Source organism: Lissotriton helveticus, chromosome 1_1 (assembly GCF_964261635.1).
Source record: "Lissotriton helveticus chromosome 1_1, aLisHel1.1, whole genome shotgun sequence".
Classification (NCBI taxonomy): domain Eukaryota; kingdom Metazoa; phylum Chordata; class Amphibia; order Caudata; family Salamandridae; genus Lissotriton; species Lissotriton helveticus.
This window is the reverse complement of record NC_136057.1, coordinates 760,835,745-760,858,095: the sequence shown is the minus strand read 5'-3', so window position 1 is coordinate 760,858,095 and position 22,351 is coordinate 760,835,745. Positions and strand designations below refer to the sequence as shown.

Here is a 22,351-nt window from a genome sequence, read left to right as displayed (position 1 = left end):
CCCCCCCCCCCCTTGGCAGGAGGCCCTCCCTCCAGGTACCACTAACCCAAGGGGCTGTCTGCTGCGGGCGACCGCCTCTCCTTCTACCAGGCGGGGGAAGCGGGAAATAGTGGAATGGAGCCCGTGAGATGTAGCCAACAGGACTCCTCACCGGGGGCTCCACTCAGCTTCTCTCTTCTTCTCTGGTTTGGGGAGGCTCTCCTCTTGCCTCCGGCAGCCCCCTTGATGCAGCGGGCCCTTCCCTTCTCCACTGGCCTTCTCAGATCGTACGCGGGGCTCTCCTCAACCACGGGAGCCCCGCCCACAAACAGGCATCCTTCGCCTGGCTTCCGGTCCTGACTCTGCTTACTTAGGCCAGCTCCGCCCACCATCAGGCTCCTTTGCCTGTCTTCCTGTTTTGAGGGCAGCTCTCGGGATTCCGGCACAGCTGCTCCCGATCCAAAAGTATGGGGCGAGGTCTCCGCAATCGGCCCAGGTAGTGCAGCCTGACACACGCTGCAAAGCCACATGCTGCCCTCGGCCCAATACCAGGTAAAGCGCTCACCTTCTGGGCAGTCCAGTTCATGGAACAGATGCATGCAACACCGCGCGGGAGGGAGAGACCTTCTTCTGAGGAAGAGCTCCCTTTCCGCTGCTCCACCACCACTGGGAGAAATACAGCGCAACACAAGCTGCACCAGCACAAGTCAGCTCTCAGAACCAGCATTCTCCAAACCCTGTACAGTGCTCCTCAGACCCTTGCAACAACAGGGTGTGAAAGCACAGCATTCCCCAGGCGCTGCACCAAAACCACACGGGCAAGCCACAAATCATGGGAGATCACAGGGGACACCCCAGCAAAGTGACCCCAGGGAGGCTGGCACACAGATTCCCTTAAGCAGAGTGGTAGTTTCCACCTAGCTCCTCCCACTACTCCAAATTTAGATCAGGCCCATTCAGCCTAGCGCTGACCACTCAGCCCCTCTGGAGCCACTGCACATCCCCAGTCTCTGTCACTCCAGAGCCAGACATACAGTACGCAACAGGCAGGCACAAAGACACATAGCACACAGAAATGCCCACTTCTAATAGTGGCATTTGTATAATAGTGACAATAAGTCTGTGCACACCTTTAAGCAGCATTTATTACCCCTATTCCAAACATATTAAACTTGATCTCACTACTCCTCTCAGATCAGGAATTACCACTGAAACACTTATCAGGGAATCCCCAATGCATTCCTATGAGAGGGCAGCCTGACAGTAGTGAGAAACCAAAATGGCTGTTTGTCACTTGCAGGACATGCTACACAGTGAACGCACATGTCCTGCCGTTTACCTACAGCGCACCCTGCCCATAGGGCTAGCAAGGGACTACCTTAGGGGTGACTGATATGTAAAAAAAAAAGGGAGTCACAGACGTGGCAACCGCTTTATGTGCCACGTCACAGCAGGAGTAAACTGCGCGCGCAGGCCCTGCAATGGCAGAGAGAGGTTTGAAAGGCTACTTTGGTGGGTGGCGCAAGCAGCGCCGCAAGCCCACCCAGGGCCATTTAATTTACTGGTCCTGGGTATCTGGGATACCGTTTTACAAGGGACTGATAGGTAAATTAAATTAGCCAAACAGGTGTAGACCAATCTTACCATGTTTTACCATAGAGAGCACATGTACTTTACACTGAACAGCAATGATAAAGTGCCCAGAGTCCTAAAACTACCAACATCATGCCAGAAAAAATACCAGGAGTAAGGCAAAAAGTTCAAGGATGACCCTGCAAAAAGGGGCAAGTCCAACGCTCACATTCAGTAGTTAATATTTCTGTAAACAAAGAAGTAAACAGGCATAGTGCCAAGACAAAAACAGTTTACTTGTTGCACAAAAAAAGACTTCTCTGCTTGGACACTCTTTTAGCTCCCAACAGCGTTGCTTGTGATATCTTCTGCCCTGCTCACAGTCTGCACGCATGTTAAACATTTTATGTCTGTTTATTTAGTTTTTCAAGGGTATGGCATTTGTAAAGTGCTACGGGTCCACTCACTTTCTTGTTTACTCTGTCGCACTTTTTTCCCTATTTTTCTTTCTATTCATTTACTGTTACTTTATTGGCATCCGCCATACTAGAACAGAAAATTAAATATAACAAAATGCTCACTTTTTATCACAACTAATCCACACATGCATCTCAGTGAACAGGCACACAGACATCACTACACACTCACATTACAATGCATGGATTCGTATTGATTGTGAGACAAGCATGCACATGTATCTTGACACATGCATTCACATGGGAACAACAATCAGAAAAGCATTGTTAAAGCCAATAGCTCAACCTCTTAATACAAGACTATTACTTTGCCAGTGCTGGTTTCTGTAGTATTACAGTTAATCTCTGTTGGAAGGTGGTGTATTAGTAGGTGCAGGTAGCTAACTACAGCTAGTAATGGACATAACAATCACAAATGAGGTCCAATCAAGTCTCAATAAATAATCCTTGGTCAACCCTTGGTACCTTGACTCACGAGCAGCCCCCAATACAAAGTTCCTGTCAAGGAGAGTGGCCAGGTAAGGAGTTCCCCCTTCTTGCCAGCCCAGAAACCTGGATTAAAATGGGGGAGCTGCCCAGCTACTGCCCTGCCTGAAAGAAACTAGAAGCAAGACTGTCCTACTGAACACCTGACCTGCACCAAAATGACTACACTCCTAAGTACCGCACATGCTGCACACTTTGGGCTTCACCAAAAGAATGACTTTGCCTTGATCTTGAAAATTTAAATAGTGGACTATCAGAAAGCAACAGGATAAAAGCGCACCACCTGAATCATCTCTCCCAAGAAGAACCCAGCTGACCAGTTTCACCTGGACTTTGAAGGGGTTGACCAGGTGCATTGCAGGTCTTATTGTCCCAACTTCTGAAGGACTCAAATCAGAGCTTCCGGAACTTGGAATGTTGTTGTGGACAATTCAACACCCCAAAAGGACCTTCTGGAAGAAGATCCTGAATTTTGAGACCATTTAGAAAAGTTTCATCAAACAGCTCAATACCTTGCTCAATAGCTCAATACCTTGACCAACCCTTCATTGAGAGTCAAGCCGGCAGTGTCGAACCACGACTCAGCCTGAGATCTAGGTTTGCCCCGCTGAAGCTTTGGGCCTTTTTGCCATCAACAAGACCTTGAGGAGTTCACCCAGTCTTCCTGATGAACCAGCCACCATTGTTGACTCACAACTAGGCCTGTTGAGAAGCCTCACTCGACGTCGAGAGAAAAAGCTCAGAAAAAGTGACTAAGTCAGAAGGTGAAAACTTGACCGGGCCCTACCCCTCATCATATCTGACCCATGTTCCATTGTGATCAGCCTGAAAGTTTGACTTTGTCCAAGTCAAGCGTGACCAAATGTCACAAGCTGATGCCTTTGGCATTTAAGCACTACAAAGTATTTAAACTTTAAAAATTAATATCTCCTGTTCCCTACATTGGATCTTTGTTGTTTTGGGTTATTTCAATGATAAAAAAAACATTTTATTGGTATACATTGTTGTTGGACTTCTATTGAGTGTTGTGTCTCACCTGTTTACTGTTATAGGTGTTTTTACATGTGTTACACACCAGCCTCCTAAGTTAAGCCTGACTGCTCATGAGCCATGGTACCAAGGGTTGAGCAAGGATCAATTTCTTGAGACTTGACTGGACCTCATTAGTGATTGTGGTATCCTTACTAGCTGTAGGTAACTACCTGCACCTACTAATAAACCTTCCAACAATCTCTCACAAAGCACATGTAAGTGTCAATTTTTGGGGATTTTCTGACACCAATTACTGTAGGCTTAATCGACAAATGGAACAGCGAGTGACTAGAAAAGCACAGACCTACTGTTTATTTTCGTTGCAATTTTGTGTACAGTAGATATGACATGCTTTGTGGTAGCCATCCTCTACAAGATTTTCAAAGTCGTTTCCTGTAAAAGTTTTTCCTGTGTAAAGAACTTTAAGTCCATTTTAAATCATATTAATGCATTGGAGTCACTATCTATTGAAAAAACTCAATTCCGAATCATTCATATCCCCTTTGTCCTGTAAATGGCAGGTGTGTATACATGAAACATAAAGCGTTATGAGGCAACATTGTTGAGAGAGAGGGATAATGAATCCAAGAAAGTTAACTCCCACAGTTTACAGAGGTGTGTGTTCATTCCTGGCCTACGTATCACCTTCTGCAAAAGGATCATTTATTTGCAACATTATTTTAAACCTATTTTCTCTGGACACATCTGTCAAACAATTCCTCTGTGCTATACCTTAAAACAAATGTTTGATTAACATGTTCCACTGTTTTGCTATTTAAACTAAATGTGTTCTTTTTCCATTCCAGATGATCTAATCTATCATTGGCTCTTGAACGACTTCCCCACATTTGTTGTCATCGACAAGCGCCGTTTCGTTAGTCAAACGAATGGCAATCTCTACATTTCAAAGGTGGAGCAATCAGACAAGGGAAATTACTCCTGCCTTGTCCAGAGTCCTTCAATTACAAAAAGTGTCTTTAGCAGATTCATTCCACTAATTCCCCTTAGCCCACAATCTGAGAGTAAGTATTGGTTTTACCAATTGTTGTGTCCTTTGTGTCATTGTTGTTTTCATTGTGTTTTCATTCCTTACAGGTCTCTCCTTCTCTTCAATATTTTGAATTATAGGTGACATTAGTACAGTTTTTTTTAACAACTCTGATCTGATAACTAGATGTCTAACAGAATCCTTCTTTGACCTAAACATGACCAGGATAAAAGATTGCCTAACTGGTAATATTAAAATTATTTGCCCCCTTGGTTTATCAGTTTCTGAAGGAAGGTATTACCTTTATAAACCTCTAACCGGCATTTTAGGCAGACTTCGGTACAATTACATTAAAAAAGGCCCACAGCTGTCTTGAGGGATTGAAAGACTCGGCAGTCAGAAAGGTGTCTGTAGATGGAAGATGAAAGGACCAGCCTTATAACTTTGAATATGTGACTTTCTTATGTTTTTTTCATACTTCTCCTCTTTCAAGTTATCTCTATTTTTATAGTTTGTGTCTTATATCTACTAAATTTCAGTAAATGTTTTTTACATTATATTTCTAAAGTTTACTATAGCAATTGTACCACCTATCACAATATGCACAGAATAAACATGAACTGAGCATAAACTGGTTATGATCCAAATAAAGCACAGACCCTTTACTGTGGAACATAAATCTGTCAATCACCACACTAAAGCAGATGCAGATGTTCTGTCCAGATTGTTCTGCCTTGATGGACAATTTGCAAAGGATGTTCGGTAGGTTCTCCTCCATTCTTTAAGGATGGAGTATAATGTTAGAGTTCTTCTCTGGCTATTCTGTACCATCTCGTATGTTTTCTCTTTTGGATATAAAAGAGGGCCCCCTGGAACTCGGGGGCCCCTGCACCACGGGAGCTACAGGGGTCTGTATTATGCCACTGCCTATGCCACTTAGGACAAAAAGTGCTGCTGCAACAAATAATGGGCAGAATGCATAATGAATCAAACATTCACCCCAGATTTTGGAAAGGTAAGCACCAAAATCTGCATGTTCTTTTGGCTACTTATTGCACCTAATAAATAACAATCCACTTGGTATGTGGGTATTTTCTGAAGTGCGCGTAAATAGCAAGCCCAGTACTCGGCCTTTCATTATGAGAGGCTGAAGGCTTTAACATTGCATCAAATAGAGTACAGATTTGCACTGTAAAATGTCAAGCTGTGTTCATTAAACATGGAACAAACCGTGGAGAAATAGGATTTTTAGTATAAATGCTAAGATGATGAGTCATTCTAACTTAGCAGCTCCTTTGCAAGCCAGGTGAGCGGCGTCCAAACGCTTGATGTGTTTGTGCCTGCCTTATAGCTCATGGGCTTGGTGAGCAGAGGAGCCACAGCTCTGCAATTGTTCCTTTAAAACAAGCGCTGTGCCCTTTCCATCGTCCACAGTCTGTGGCCATTGCCCATTAGCTGTAACCATGTGGATTATGTTTGCAATAACCTTGGTTTGAGCGGTTTGATGGTACAATTCCCACCATCAGGTTGATCCCCAGCTGACGAAGAATGTTGGCTGTCCATTGAAACAGTCACCAAGAACACCTGGAGAAGGAGGCCGTCAAGTATGCCCCTTACCTAGTGTTAGCCTTGCTGCATCCCCGAACTCCACTTAGTCTGACCAAACCCAACTTTCCTCTGCAATACAGGGGATTCCTTAAGGTTGTAAGGGTTTCCCAACCCAGTTCACTCTGTGGTGTCAATAACCGTGAGGTCCAGAGAAGTGAATACCATTCGATGCTGGCACGTTGGGGCGTTGTTTAGCCTGGATTTGATGGTAGCTAACATTTAGCATTGTTGCAAACATTGGGTGCAATTCAAGATTCCTAGTACATTCACTGAAGACAATTCCAAAATAGTAACAAAATGCCATGAGATTACATTGGAACAAAAAATGTCCAACGTTGTCCATGAGAAGTGAGTGGTGCCCACCAGTTAAATGGCAAGTGCTCAGAATCCCGTGACAGAGATGATCAGATCGTGTGGCTGGTGTCAGTCCTCAAACAATTGACAATCATATAAGGTCTGGGCTAGGAAGACAACAAGAAAATATCTTTTTTGGATTGGAAGAGGTGCTACCACTCAGCAGATCCATCCTGGGAAAGAGAACCCTAGAAGTGGCTGCAGGATTCAGTTGTATTGCTGCAAGAGGCAGTAGGTGATCCGTGGGCAGTCGCCCCATGATGACAATGCTTGACTTGTGCACTAAAAACCTAGCTTATGTTTAATGGAGCATTTGCCTGAATGTCAGAGTAGGGCTGCTCTTCACTTAAGGGATATTCCCATGGCACTCAACAAGTATAATTATATGGTGTTAATAGGTTTCATCTGGACAGCTAAACTTTTCATTATTCTTAATCAGAATTTATCTGAACATCTTCTTTACATATAACTAGCAGCCCGTCCCGACGTTGTCCGGGGATGAAATAGAATGTCTGCAATGCTTTCAATTTGCAAGGCAATTTATTTTTAAAACTTACTCTGAATCGCCCCATCACCGGGTTCAGGCCCCGCGTTTTTTTAAAAACTTACTCTGAATCGCCCCATCACCAGGCTCAGGCCCCGCGTTTTTTAAAAAACTTACTCTGAATCGCCCCGTCACCGGGCTCAGGCCCTGCGTTTTTTTAAAATCTTTATCTGAATCGCCCCATCACCCGGCTCAGGCCCTGCGTTTTTTAAAAAACTTACTCTGAATCGCCCCATCGCCTGGCTTAGGCCCCGTGACTCAGAATCGCCTCATCACCTGGCTCAGTCCCCGCAGAAGAATGCGTCCACTGTGAAGCCGTGTCCTCAGTGCAATATGGGAACGTTTGTGTCCACTGCAGACGCGAACGTGCTTGTGCGCTTCACCTGACGCTCCGCTCCAGCCGAAGGCAATTAGACGCCCCACATCGCGTCAACGTGCAACGCCCACAACAATGGTAAATGCAACGCCCACTTGTATTGGGATGACGCCCACTCGTATTGGGACGACTCGGCTCCATCCGACGGAAATTACATGCCCCACATTGCGTCAACAGCCAACACCCACAACAATGGTAAATGCAACGCCCCCTCGTAGTCCCAGCAGGCCGCGCCCATCGCTCTATGCACACGCCCATGCACACACCCAAATGGTAAATGCAACTCCCCCTCGTATCGGGACGGCAGTCCCAGCATGCCGCGCCCATCGCTCTATGCACACCCCCATGCACACGCCCATGGCTTTCCAGCAGAACGCCCACGCCCACAACGGACTACTTTTCCCCTAATGTTCTTTCCCCCTTATAATGTATATGGTGGCTAGCCTATGTCCATCTGCTGCAACTGTCCTTTCCAATGCTGTATTGGGTATTGTGATTGGTGCTGTGGTTCCAGAGATTACCCGCTTCAAAGGTTTGGGCTCTCTCTTTATTATATTAGTATGGATGAGATCGTGCTGGTACTTTAGTGCTTACGTTGCTTACGTTGCTATATTTTTTATGTAGAGCACACTTGCTAATATGTTAATCATAACATTTCCAGTATTTGTCACTGCGATAGGAGTGTGTTTCTGCTTTTAATGGGACTGGTCCAGTGCTTTTCAAAATGGATTCTATATAATCAATGGATTTTAGGCCCTTTCCTTACGGGACCACTCTACCATTCTTTTGTATACTGCAGACTTGTTTTTTAAGATGTCCGACCTGCTTGTTCTAAGCTGCCATCAAGTGCATTTAATGAGACAGCACTGGCCCTCGTCAGCAGAGATGGGGTATTCAACGAGGCTCTTGAATAAGCCTCCTGTGCCCCCTTGTACCTTGTGCCGGCCCCAGGAAGAGCGGCACACTCTTTCACGGGAGCCACTGCATACTAGAAGCACCGCAACTCTCAAGAAGTTTTAAAGTCCTGTTCAAGAAGCAAATTATTAGTTGTTTACGCAATGACGCGACAAGTTATTATAGTGAGGAATATCATAACTACCACTTTTATAGAAAACCCCTTTCTTCCATGCATGCATTCGCAGAAGTACAAACAATACAAGGAACAACTGCTGCAGAGATGCAAACACGCATTCCAACTCACTGTAAACAATCTGTACTTCACACTACACCGACACTTAAAAAACAAGTCTGTGGTCTTTGTTAATGCTTGTTTTGCCATCCATGTTGTTGTGAAAGCAAGAGAGTAAAAGTATTAAATAAAGGAAGGGGGTCGCGGAGAAGTATCAAGTGGAAATCCTTACTATTCTGGACCATCTGTGTAGTTCAAATATATAATTTCCGTCGAATTGTTCCTATGTGAATTTATATAGTACTATGAATAGTCATTACACATAGCATTAAAACCTTGTTAGGGCCGCTTTTTCTTAGAAAACCTTGCTCCTATTATAATGTAAATAGGCATGAAATCTGTCTCCATTCATCTCCTAGAAATAATATTTATAAAATAAGATGTATGTATTATTAGGTCTGGAAGTAAATTTAAATACAAAGGCAAATTTGTGAAATTCCTGAATTTCTTGAATTTTTGTGTCATTTTTGCATGTGGGGGGCTGGTTTTAGAAGAAATTGTTTAGCTGTGAGATATTTTCCGCATAAATCATTTCCCTGCCTTTATCTTATGAGCATTGTAAGAATTTACTCTCACGAAATGACTCACACAAAATACTGGCTAGCTGCATTATGTTCTAAAATGCTAATTTTGAATAATTTTGCGACATTTTCAAAGAACTTTGTAAAATGTTACCAAAAACGCGACTTCGCACTCCTCTATAAATGCCACTGCTCAATGGCAAAGAAGGACTATAAATACCTTTAGTGTGAAAAATATAAACAGTGGTTTAAAAATGAGATAGAAAATATTTGCAGAGTATTCAAGGTATTCGATTCCCTTCCCTTCTGTACTCAGCACATTCAAATTCAGTATACTGCCTTTTAAATGACTGACATGTTGTCATTTCTTGTTTTTTTTAGCAGTAAGAAGGATCCCAGCTGACATCAAGGTTCAATTCAAGGATACTTATGCACTAAAAGGGCAAAACGTGACGCTTGAGTGCTTTGCACTGGGAAAGTGAGTTTTTTCGTACAACGTAAAAAAAACAGAAAATGCATTTCATGTTAAATGTCACAGTTCTAAATGTGCAATGCAAGAAGATAATCTTTAAATACAAAATAATGAGTGGTTTAATTTAATCCAGTCTTTTTTAAAATATGGCCTGTTTCTTTTTCATCTCAGTCCCGTTCCAGTGATCCGATGGCAAAAGGTCAATGAGCCGATGCCACCAACAGCCGAGATGAGCATGTCCAATGCATTGCTCACAATCTTCAATATTCAACCGGAAGATGAAGGGGCCTATGAATGCCAAGCTGAGAACATTAAAGGGAGGGATTCCCATCAGGCAAGCGTTTATGTACAAGGTAGGAATGGATCATTTTAATGAGGTAATTACTCTGATTAATGATTGACTCAGGGGGACTGAGGAATGAAGGTATTGATTAACTAAAAAATGCTCCCATCAACTACCTAAGTGTGGCAACATATATCATTATACCCACCAGGTTAGAAAAATCGAGCTCAATTGAATAAACAAAACAAGACCAAAATGACAAAAATTCATTTATTAAAACCGGAATTGTGAATTTTGAAATAATAAAGTGTAAAATAGCACAAAAAAAACACAAAGCTCTAACCATGGCTATCTGATGGCACTGGACCGGGCCAGAATCAAACGTTCAGGCTGACCGCAATGAAGTGCAAGTTGTATACAGTTCTCGGTTAGTGCTGCTGAAATTTTACCTTCTCAAGTTTGGTGCCAAGAGTCCCATTCGCGTTGGAGAGGGCAGAGAGGAACAAGCAAGCCGTTGTGGGAGGCTGTTGGCGTGGCGCGAAGAGCAGGCCAGGTATTGCAAGTGGTTGGGCTGGAGCTTCACGCTTGCGGTCCCGCACAGATGATCGGTGCTGCGGCGCAAAGAGACGTGCTGGAGGGGACTCGCGCTGATTTTCGGTGCAAGCTACATAGTCTTGCTACAAACTGGCCTTTTCGCAGTCTTGAAGAGCCTAAAAACTTGATTTAGGAGCCTGTGAGCCACACCAAGAGTCCAAGACCTGAGAGGCACAACTTGGGGGTCAGGCACTCACTGCAACTGGGTACAGAAGCTGTTTGGGGAGCCTTTTATGTTCCTTGGGTTCAGATCCGGAGGCCAGCAGACAAGCCCTTGGAGCCACTCAGGGATCCTGGGCTAAAGATGAGGTTGCAGGTCCGGGTTTATCCTCCCCAGGCAAGAGGGCTGGCATCAAGTCAAAACAGCAGGGCAGTAGCAGCTTCGGAATAGCAGTCCAGCAGAGTGACAGTACTTTGAGCAGCACAGCAGTCTTTCTTTCTGATAGGGTATTCACAGGTTGAGAAATGTACTGAGGTGGTGGTGGTGGTGTCTGAGGTCCAGTATTTATATCCAGTTGTGCCTTTGAAGTGAGAAGAAGTTTCTAGAGGCTTGCCTTTAAGTTGCACAGATGCCCTTCCTTTCTGGCTCCATACGAACTACAGGGGTTTGCAGCCTTTTTTTTATGGAAGCAGAACACAGCCTATTCAGGTGTCAGTAGGGCTGGGCCCAGCTCTGCCCTCCTATCCTTTCAGTGATGGCCCATCCGGGCACACCTAAGCTTTCTAGTTTGTGTTGCTGTCTAGGAAGAATACACAAAGCTCAACTGTTCCCCACACCCAGTCATATGAGCCGGAGACAGGCTACATGCACCAAATGACTAAGGTAAGAAAATGCAATCTTTCTAAAAGGTTCACTTCCAAAATTATAATTTAAAATCCGACTTCACCATAAGATAAGATTTGAAATTGCAGTTCCAAAGACATCAATTATGAACTTGTTACATGTTCCCATTTGGTAATTACATTCATAAAAGGGCAACGATAACTCAAATGATATCTATATGGAAGAGTCCTTCTAATTAAATAGTGACAGACCTGAGACTTTTTTTAAAAGTCCTACTTATGTGAGTCGCACAATCAGTGCTGCAGAATCAGGTAACATTTAATTTTCAGGTCTTGGGCACAGGTAGTGCTACTTTACTAGAGACTTACAAGTAAATGAAATATGCCAATTTGGTAAAAAACAATTCTTCCATGTTTTAAGGAGAGAGCACAAGCATTTTAGTACTGGTTAGCAGTGGTAAAATGTGCAGAGTCCTAATTCTAGCAAAAGTCAAGTCATCAAAAACAAGTGGTCTGAAAGCAAAATGTTAGGGGGAAACCACGCCAAAGATGCCAGGTCTAACAAATGTGTTTTAAAACAACCATCACCTATAATTTTAATTGAACTGTCAGTGATTTATAGCAAGCAGCTGTACTTAAAGCAAGTACAAGTATGATTCTTAGTAAAACTAAGAACGGGTACGATTGTCCTCAAATTACTGAAACCTGAAGACATAGATTAAACAAAGAAGAATGACAAAAAAGTAAAAATAATAAATAATGGAAGAATGCATCAAACTGCACCACCTTTTTAGGCAGATTTGTCTATGTGGTCAGGTTAAATGTCATCACTCACGTGGAAGAGCTCCAGTAGCTGAAAGGGGCCAGTCCATTTTTCTTTGCTGTGTGCTGTGGTGGGCAGAAGCAAAAAGTGAAACACAGTTGAGAAGATCAATGATGAGAAGAACTGACTTCAAACTCCTATATGTATTTATATTTGTGTCAATTTTGAATTTATTATTATTAATATTTTTTTAAATATTTCTATTATCATTTACCAACTCTGAATACATAATACAAAAAACAAACAAATTAAAACCACCCTTTTCACCCTCAGTAAAACACCCAACCACCCACCCCACTACACGATTAGATATCAGAAAAATGTGATCACAGTTGCCATACCATATAAATCAATCAAAATCATACAAATGATATCGCAAAGGAGTAGAAAGAGAGAAGACTTAGAAAATATAGCCAAACTGCAAACGGCCAGCAAAATGCCAAGGTGCTTATATAAACGAAAGCTTAAAGTGCTTCATGCCTAACCTCAACAGCTCTTGATGTCCACCCAATCTAATAACCTCCTCAGTCCCTTCCTGTTGTCATGAATCCCCTTCCTTAGGAAAATTTACTTTTCTAAGTTACAAACAGCCTACACCTTTGCTAGCCACTGTTGGAACACTGGTGGATTGCTATCTAGCCAGGCAGATGTGATACATAAACGATAAACATTTATTATTTTTGATTAAGCAAAGCTAGTGAAAGAGCTAAAACTGTCTCTCGAACAAACCTAAAAATATGGTTGCCCTTGTACATATCAGCAGGCATGTGGTATTTTAGGTCTCACTCATATTAATACAGAAGAGGGCATCTGTAACCAAAAGGAGGAGAGGCAAGTCAGGGTAAACGGTCTATGCAAAAACAGAGATTTGCCTACTCTGCTACCTTTTTATTGCTGTACCTCATAAATTTAACAAAATGAAATATTGTTAAGCGGAAACATTCATATAAACTATTTATTGTAAATGTAACTTTTTTTGTTCCTATTTTGTGTAGTACATAAATCAATTTATTAACTCATGCAACACATATATATATTTTCATATATTTCACCATAACATATTCATGTTACCACAAACTTGATATAGATGATATAAAAAAAAGAAAATTGACCACCCCAAGTTTCACTCATACTAAAAGCTGTGTATCAACACCACAAATGACTAAATCATACCCATTCAGTCAACCCACACGAACAACAAACCATTAAAAACAGTGCGGTTTGTCAACCACTATTATTCGCTTACAGTGTGATTCTCTTACACATCCCAATATAGTTTTGAACTTTTGTTGTAAGTCCTGACAGATTATGGAGAGAACAATATACAGTTTAATTTGTAATTAGTACATCATGAACATAGTTAACTGTATGATGGGTAGTCTTCTTACTTGTTCCGAAAATCATTTACCACAGTGCCGACTAGAGTTTCGGTGAAACACTGAGATAGAAACCAACTTCTACAGGGCACAAAAGGAGCAAAACAAGAACGAACTGCTAGAGCGGAACTAGTAAAGAGGACGGGGTGGGCAATCCTTAAAACAACCAAGATTATTCAAAGACAAAAATGCTCATATTAGAACAATAAAATAATTCATATAATTGAAGGACATATATCTGCCTTCCTAGTATCCGCAGGTATATTTGTTTGGTGATAAAGATCTCAAATTACATTCTTGGGGTTAAGGAAATGTTTTTGGGTACTACTATCCTTCCACCATCTATTGCATGGTTCAATGTAAGCAAAAATTGAGTTTTTCTATGTGTGGGGAAACATATGTGTTCATTTCTATGTCACCTGCCAACTACACTGGGTCTCCTACCATTTCTCCTATGAGAACTGGAGGTAGGTACTGACACAGGCACTTGGGTGATGACATTTATGACTGGCCTTTAATTATGTAAATTATTTTGTTGTTCTAATATGAGCCTTTTTGTCTTTGAAGACTTTTGGTTGATTTGAGGATTGTCCACCCCTTCCTCTTTTCTTGTCCTGCTTTAGCAGTTCTATCTTGGTTGGCTCCTTTTGTACCCTGAAGAAGGTGGTTTCTATCTCGGTGTTTCTCAAAAAGCGTGTAGGCATTGTGGTAAACAATTTTTGGACCAAGAAAAAGACTACCCATCATATAGTAAACTATATTCATAATGTACTAATAAAAAATTAAACTGTATTTTGTTCTCTCCCTAATCTGTCATGACTCACAACAAAAGTTGAAAACCACATTGGGATATGTAAGAGAATCTCACTGTAAGTCAATAATAGAGGTTGACAAACCGCATTGAATTTAATGGTCTGTTACTCTTCTGGATTGACTGAATGGGCATGATCGCGTCATATGTGGTGTAAATTCAGTGGTATTTGGGGTAGTCATTTTTCTGTTTATGTTATATGATTAATATCACGTTTTTGGTAACAAATATGTTATGGTGAAACATATGAATGTACATATATGTGTGTGAGTTGCACGAGTTAATACATTAATTTATGTACAACAATAATAGGAAGAAAGAAATTATAATTACAATAAATAGTTTATAGAATGTTTTGGCTCAAGAATATTTAATTAATCATTTATGAGGTATACCAACAAAAACGTAGTGGAGTAGGCACATCTCTGTTTTTGCACATCCTCACTCATAATACCAGTGCGAATGGCACTCTGTGGAAGTATTAATCTAATAACTGACAAAGCCAATAGTTCTGAAGAAAGAAAAAAGAAAGAAAAAAGAAAGAAGAAAGAAAGAAAGAAAGAAGGAAAGAAACCAAGATGAAAGAAGGAAAAAGAAAGGAATGAATTAAGAAAAAAGGCAAGCATGAAAGAAGGAATGAAAGAAAGAAAAAAGAAGCAAGAAAAAAAAGAAAGGGAAAAAAAGAAGAAAAAGTAGGATAACTTAATACAAAGAGTTTGAAATAGACATAATCTGATAAACTGTAAAATAGCAAAAGTCAGAAAACCAGAAGACTCCAAAAGGAATTTAGAAAACCGTTGGCAGAAGGTGGGATTTGATAAACATGGAAAGTGCCCTGTGTTCACTTCAGAGGCGTCTTGCTATCACATCAGGCTCCACCTCAAAGAAAGTACAAAAGTAGTTCTAAAGTAAAACCTAAAAGGCTGGCACTGAAGGGAACTAGTTTGTGTGAAGATGTGCTCCTTGTGAAAGAGCAAAATGCATACACTTGAAGAAAAGTTAGCCAGTAGCTTCTTTAGGCTTACCCATGCTGTATGATGTAGTGGGTGGAAGCAAAATGTGAGTGACACAACAACAGTCCAATGGGTGAAGAGAGGTGGCTGAAAGCCTTTATATGTAAGTATATAAACATTATTTAATACAATTTAGTAAAATTAAGAGGTCTTGGCTAAAACCAGGCCTAAAGATGTGATGGCAGAGGTGATGAGATAAGTTTACTTCAAAGCCGAAGTCAGTTACCAGGTGCCGAAAAAGGGGGTAGGCTTTAGAATGAAAATGTAAGCTATTTACAACCTCATTATTCATATTAAAAATAAAAATATTGAACTATACAATAGAACCTCAGTGGACATGAAACCTATTATTATTACATGCATTATGATCAGTTCTTTACAGTGGTGAGAAACTATTTTTTTTAAAAATTGAAATAAGATTGAATTTAACAAATTTGAGAAGACATAATACATTACCAAAAAGATTTACTCTTAAAATTTAGTTGTGTTTCTCCTGCACTGGAGGAAGCACACATGCTGTGTAGTCAGAAGAACATTTGATACTTTTGGCATGCAATCGCTCAAAGAAGATTGCTTGAAACATTTATAATTTCCTTTTTTTTTACTGATTGGTTCGCTGCAAGGCAAAGAGGCAGAACGCAAGTGTTAGCACCATGTCATTCAATTACTCACTTGATTTATTGCCTTTATGTCTTTATATAATGCTTTTCTACAAACCATGTGCTGCACAGCCACATTAGATTTGCAGTATTTGTACTAATTTGCACATTGATACATCATGGAACATAGGATCAGCAGTGGGCTAGTTACATCAATCATTGGTTGTAGTGCGGGAAATTAGTGGAATGGTGAATTTAAATAGGGTGGGGCCTGAGACTTCTTTGTGTTACTGGCTCAGGTTAGGGTGAGCCTTAGCGTGCGCATACCACCGTGGCAGTTGGTCCTGGCGAAATCCTCCCGAGTAGCTTAAGGAGGCTGAAACATGTAGACCACTGTTTTTTGTTATACCACAGGAAGTAACTGGTCAATCTACCCAGTCTACAACATCCACCACACTGTTTTTACCTCTTACCTTATTCCTCCACCATTAAATTCTCACTGGGCGAATAAGGGTAATTTAAAATAATTTTTGCACCATCACATTTTCACATTCACGAAAAAATGCCGCTCTGCTGTAACCAGGCGTCGTAGCACATCAGAGGGGTACTCGAGCTCTCTGGTGGGAACCCTACGATACAGCATGTCACCAACTAGGTTGGTGAGTGAGGGTTCTTTTAGAAAACAAGAGTGACTTCTCTTGCCGGTTCTTGAATCTCTGGCCTCACTCTTCGTTGTTTATTTACTATTATCATTAGGGGGACCAAGAGTGGCTCCATTTTCCCTTGACCCTCGCTCTCTTTTTTATTAAATATAATTTGTATATACAACATTCCAATATGGTGTCAAAGTCTCACAGCCAGTATTACTCTTGTCTACTTTCTATGTTTAATCACTATTGTATGTAAATGGAAGTGAAGCATTGCTTGCCATACCATGAACAAGCCGAAAGGTGAAACGAGTTAGTAGAGGGCTGTCTTTTCTGTAGTAAAATTAAATTCAGCATCCTGGAGTGTCCTGAATTTTTTCTTTCATGAAAAGAAAGCTGATGCTATATTAAGAATTTCCGGTATCCGTTCAGGACCACCCCAACAATAAGCCCTGCATTACCGGACTTTTGTGAGTGATATATATATATGGTAGTAGGTAGTTATAGTTAGAACCAAGTTTCCATAGACAGAGCGTTTATTGTTTTGCTAATAACTATGGCACCATTTGATAAATCTTCATGGGATTTTCAAAACTAGCATGCCAATCACTTCAGCTGCTTTCTGGAACGGTTTGGGGTGATTTGTAAAACAAGTGTCGAGAAAAAGTGGGTCCCAAAATGCATTTCCCCCATGCATTTACCCACAGATTTTTTTAGACACAATAACAGCTCAAACCGCTAAACAGAATTACACCAAATATATCAGAAAGCTTGATCTTGGTCCAGAAGTTTCTCTTTTCATGATTTGGTGCAAATGTGTTCAGTAGTTTGGGAATTATTTAAGAAAAACAATGGATAGATATCTAGAGCCGCAAATCCTTCATGGATCCGACGGATCTCATGGTGAGATCTGATTAGCTGGTCAGGGCAGAAGGGAAATACCTGCCTATGGAAATATAGGTGGCCTCAACAGAGGTCCAAATCTATCTATGACAGCCTCGAACCACACAGAGATCTCAGGACAAGTAAATGGAAAAATAGAAATATAAATATTTTATTATTTTTCAAAACATGGATTTTTTGAAAAGTCATACATATGGTCACTATATGATTAGTGACTGTTCAATGAAAAAGATAAAACAATGACAATACTCATGAGAATAGTTGTATCCTCACTATAGCCCACACAGCAAACCACACTCTCACATCAACAAACATACACATGCATTCTTCACGCATCAATAGTGGTGTAATACATTCACATATCACTCCGCTGACAGGTTGTGATCAAAGATCAATTGGGGGCAGTTGGAATGTTCTCCCCAGAGGTTTGGTCGTTCTTCAGGTGGTATAAACGCCAACGCGCGTTTCGGTGTGACGCCACAGTTGGGGCTACACCTTCATCAGGGCAGGAGTGGAGAGGGGGGCACAGGGAGGAAAAAACTTCTGAAACAATAAAATAATGTGATTTACAAGTCACAAAGGGATCTCGGGCAGTTACATTGAGGCTTGATATATAACGAGTGCCAGAAAGTGTTGACAGCCATCTTGGGAAATGGGATTGAGCCCAAGTCTAAATAAAACCATTAAAAAAAAAAGTGGGCAGGGTTGGAATACCCTAACCCCGCTGGAGGCCAAAAACCTTTAAAAATAAATGTGTTGCAAAATCACAGTGTATCAACGAATCTGCATCCAAACGTTTTTAAAAAGCTATTGTGGTTTCCTGCTCTTGTTTTTTCTAAAGGCCCCCGGGTGGGCCAGATCCCATGGTGAAAATGCCTCTTAGATTAAGGGACGTGTATGCGGAAGATGGCTGTGGCGTTCTTTTGAAACAATGTTGAGCATCGAGTTAGACTCGAAAGAGTATCCTACTTAGACGGGGAGAACGAGAATTTAAATTGGAAGAGTGGATTGTTTCATTCTTGACTCGGTGTACAATTAACAGAGGAGAATTCATTGGGAAGGGCTGCATTATATTTTAACTGAGACAGCCCATTATCGACAGGAATTGCAACCTGGGACCGAGGATACCTATAGGAACGTGGATAGAGGTTTTGCATTTATAATTGTTGATAGGAAGCCCTAGTCCTGATGAGGCCCGCAAGTTGATGGGCTGAAACGCGTCAACATTATTTTCATGGACACCCTATGAACTGAAATATGTAAACATTTACAACAGCAGTTGATAAAAGAAAATGATAGAATTGTTGATCTGGTAATACTGCTGATATAGGGTGATCTTATAGGGAAGGAATGCTCAGTTGTAATATACGGTAGAGCATCCGGTTAGACTAATAGGGACTACGAGAAACAATAAGTGAAATTATAACTTTTTGTTTCTATTTTTCAGTTTTCTGATGAAATGACAAATGGTTGTATATGTTTGTAAATGGTTGCATATGTTTGTAAATGTTAATTTATATATATGTAAATGTCATTTTCATATGCATTTTTAATAACAGTCTGATAAAAATAGAAAAAGCTAAGTGATAATAAATGATACACTTGCAAACAAAGAATGGAACTGTATCCTTATAAAGATTTGTTTTTGAGGTAACGTTTAGGGAGTGACTAAAACCAGAAGATTAATTTTCACATCATTAATAGGTTCGGATAGGTAATTAATAAACCTGTCCGCCCGAGTTTGATTTAATTTGTCACGAGGCATCATTGTGTTTTGTTGTATTTTAGATTAAGGGAGGCAGACTCATGCACCCCCCTCCCCAGGCAAATTTTGACCCCAGGAACCCTATACCCCGGAGCCCGGACAATTTTCTAAATGGGGTGTGGGCCTGCAAAGCCCCTCTTCCATGCCAATTAGGGCCCAGGGACTCTATCTGCCAGGTCCCAGCCTTCAAACAAATGGAGAAGGGGCGATGTGTAGCCCCCTTCCTGGGCCGTGTTTGGCACTGGGGACCCCCATACAAAATGGAGGGGCCACGCAGCATAACCTTCCGCAGCCATTAATGGCCCTGGGGACCCCATCCCCGAGGGCCAAGCATCTACTCTGTCCTGGGTGCCCACCCCGACACATACCGTTTTTAGTCTCGCATTGTGGGAGCAATTTTATAGCTCCAACCAAGCAAAAGCAAACACTAAGGGGCCTATTAGGATGGCGGGTGGATTGCCCCCGCCAAGCTGGCGGTAGCCACCGCCAGCCTGGCAGGGGCAATCGGCCCGCCATCCCCACCTAAATTCCCCCCCGCAACATTAGGATGGCGGGGGGGACCGCGGCGGACGGAAAGACTGTCCGCCGCTTTTCCGCTCCGGTTGCCTTGCGGCCGGGGTGGAAAAGGTTTAATATGATGGCGGTGTCTATGAGACACCGCCAGCCATATTAGCATGGGCATGTACAAATGGCCGCCACGGAAAGGCATGCGGAGACACCCTGCGGGGGCCCGTTGCAGGCCCCCAGGGACTCCGGGGGGTAGGGGGTGCACATGGGGGGTACCTATGGTACCCCCCCAGCATTACAAAGTATGACGTGGCAGGCACCGCGTGGTGCCTGTCACGTTGCGCTTTGTAATGCATTGCATGCATCCTCAGCATTGCGGCGGGGGGTGCATTCAGCATGTAAAATGCTCTGTCATGCTGGAAACTGACTTTTTATCTGTTTAAAATCCTGGCGGGGAGACAGATGAAAAAATTGCTCCTGCCTGTAGAGAGCAGCATTTTTTGCTGCTCCCTGTGAGCAGGAGAAATGCTGGCTCATATTGCGAGTGGGAAGCTGGCTTGGGCTGCAAGGCCATTTGGAAACCCCCATTGCCTTCCAACAAAAATGAAGTGGGTGCCCCGGATGGGCTCAAGGTAACCCACCTGTAACTGCCTTCGGCCCCGGGATGGCGGATGCATGTCCCTTCTTTCCCATTTATAATTGGCCAGGCCCTAAGGGCAAGGGGCCCTCGGGGCCAAAATTGATGCTGGAACGGGGCACGTGTCCCCCTCCCAATTGATAATGTGGGCGGGCACTGTGAGATTGGCCCAGGGAGGGAGGCCAAGTGGCATGGTTTGCCTGCATGCGGAGGGGTTGCCTGCTACAGGCCAGGCCCTGTGGCTAAGCCCACGCTGCATTAAAAAAAACAAAGAAATTCAGAGAAAAAACCAAAGGTTACAGAAACGTTAGAGTTAGGAAATAGAAATTTAAAACCCTTTGAAATTCATTGACAGGGACATTATAGTTAGGTTTCAAATTTACACACACAAAACAATAGAAATTCAGCAGTTAGAGTTATGTCAAGAAACTATGACTCAGGCCCTAAGGTAGCTATAACTCGCGCCCTCACCATGCACTGCTAATTACTCTTCTATGATATCATTGATAATATCAGTACAACATTTGTACAACATTTGCACAACATTTGCTGTAAAATTATTGATGTGGAAATTGTGCATGGCGGGTGCGTTAGCTATAGTTATAGTTACCTTATTGCCCGGGTTATAGTTTCTTGACCTAACTCTAACTATAACTGCTGAATTTCTATGGCTATTGGCCTTATTCACACTTTGGTGCAAGTTTCTCTTTTTTTTTTACTAAAGACAAAATACAAGTGTAGTTTTACATGTAGTATTTTTGCGACTGTGGAGAACTCCACCCATTAAAATATAGGACACTCTCTGCAGTTGTAAACATTTTTACACATGTAAACCTAACTCGTAGTTTGTAAATAGCAAATAAATCATAAACTTACACCAAAAGTGTAACGTTACCTATGTGAATTATTTGTGAGCTATCTTGAACGAAAAATCTTAATTTTTGATTCATACTGCTATGCTATTTTATTTTTGTAACATAATTATGTATCTATGTTTCCTACAGTATTTGTTGTTTTTTCTTTATTCATCTTTGTGCCATTTTCAAACAAATTGCTCTTCATATGTACGTAGAAGTATTTAACTTCCCTTGACAAGATGTGATGCTTTTGTTATTTCCTGGGGTTCTCCCTGCCATCCCCATTACATCAAATATGCTTGTTCACAATTATGAACTCCTGTCCTTGTCATTTTATTGTAGCACTTCCAGAATGGGTTGAGCATATTAACGATACTGAAAGAGATATCGGCAGCGACCTCTACTGGCCATGCGTGGCAACTGGTAAACCCTTACCAACTATCAGATGGCTGAAAAATGGACTGTCGGTAATTTTTTCAAGCATATGATTCATATACATTTCATGGATTGGTTTAGTGCACTTCTTAGTTTTCAAATATACGCGAGGACATACTGCACGTTCTGTATCTCTTGTTTACTCTCTACCTTCCCCATGAAAGTTCACATATAAATTACAGCTGTCCTAACACAGTCTGTGTCACAAATCATATTTTGTTTACAATATGTTCTCTTGACATACCCCATTAATACTGCTTGACATCATTCACAGTTTCTTGAGCAGCATTCCAACGCCACTATTGAGATGTACCTAGTAATCTCAGGTCTAGAAACGCCGACCTCCTGACCTCGGGGGAGCAGATAACACTCACCGCAGCATTCCCTTGCCCCACAGTGCCTTTCCCTGACTCCCTGACCCCTACTCCTTGGCCACCAACTAACCACACACCCTTGCTGCCGTTTAACATGTGCTCATGTACATTTCCGTTGCTAGTGAGTGTTGATGAACAACATTGAATTCTCATCTTTAAAACCAAAGCCCACTCTGTGAAACTACTTATTTTTATTATTTGCTTTGCAGTACCATAAAGGTGAACTGCGAATATACAGCTTGACCTTGGAGGATGCTGGAATGTATCAGTGTATAGCTGAAAACAAATATGGAACTATATCCGCAAATGCAGAACTAAAGATTTTAGGTCAGTAGCTGTCATTGGAC

The 22,351-nt window shown here is 41.8% G+C and overlaps 1 protein-coding gene across 1 annotated transcript in view; it reads left to right on the top strand.

Moving 5' to 3' along the window:
* Positions 1 to 22,351, top strand: part of CNTN1 (contactin 1) — a 664,003-nt gene that overhangs the window by 145,097 nt on the left and 496,555 nt on the right. Inside the window, exons 6-10 of the mRNA XM_078674301.1 lie at positions 4,352 to 4,567; positions 9,507 to 9,603; positions 9,769 to 9,950; positions 21,538 to 21,662; positions 22,214 to 22,331. Of these exons, the coding sequence (XP_078530427.1) occupies positions 4,352 to 4,567; positions 9,507 to 9,603; positions 9,769 to 9,950; positions 21,538 to 21,662; positions 22,214 to 22,331 (738 nt within the window). The remainder of the gene's footprint in view (positions 1 to 4,351; positions 4,568 to 9,506; positions 9,604 to 9,768; positions 9,951 to 21,537; positions 21,663 to 22,213; positions 22,332 to 22,351) is intronic.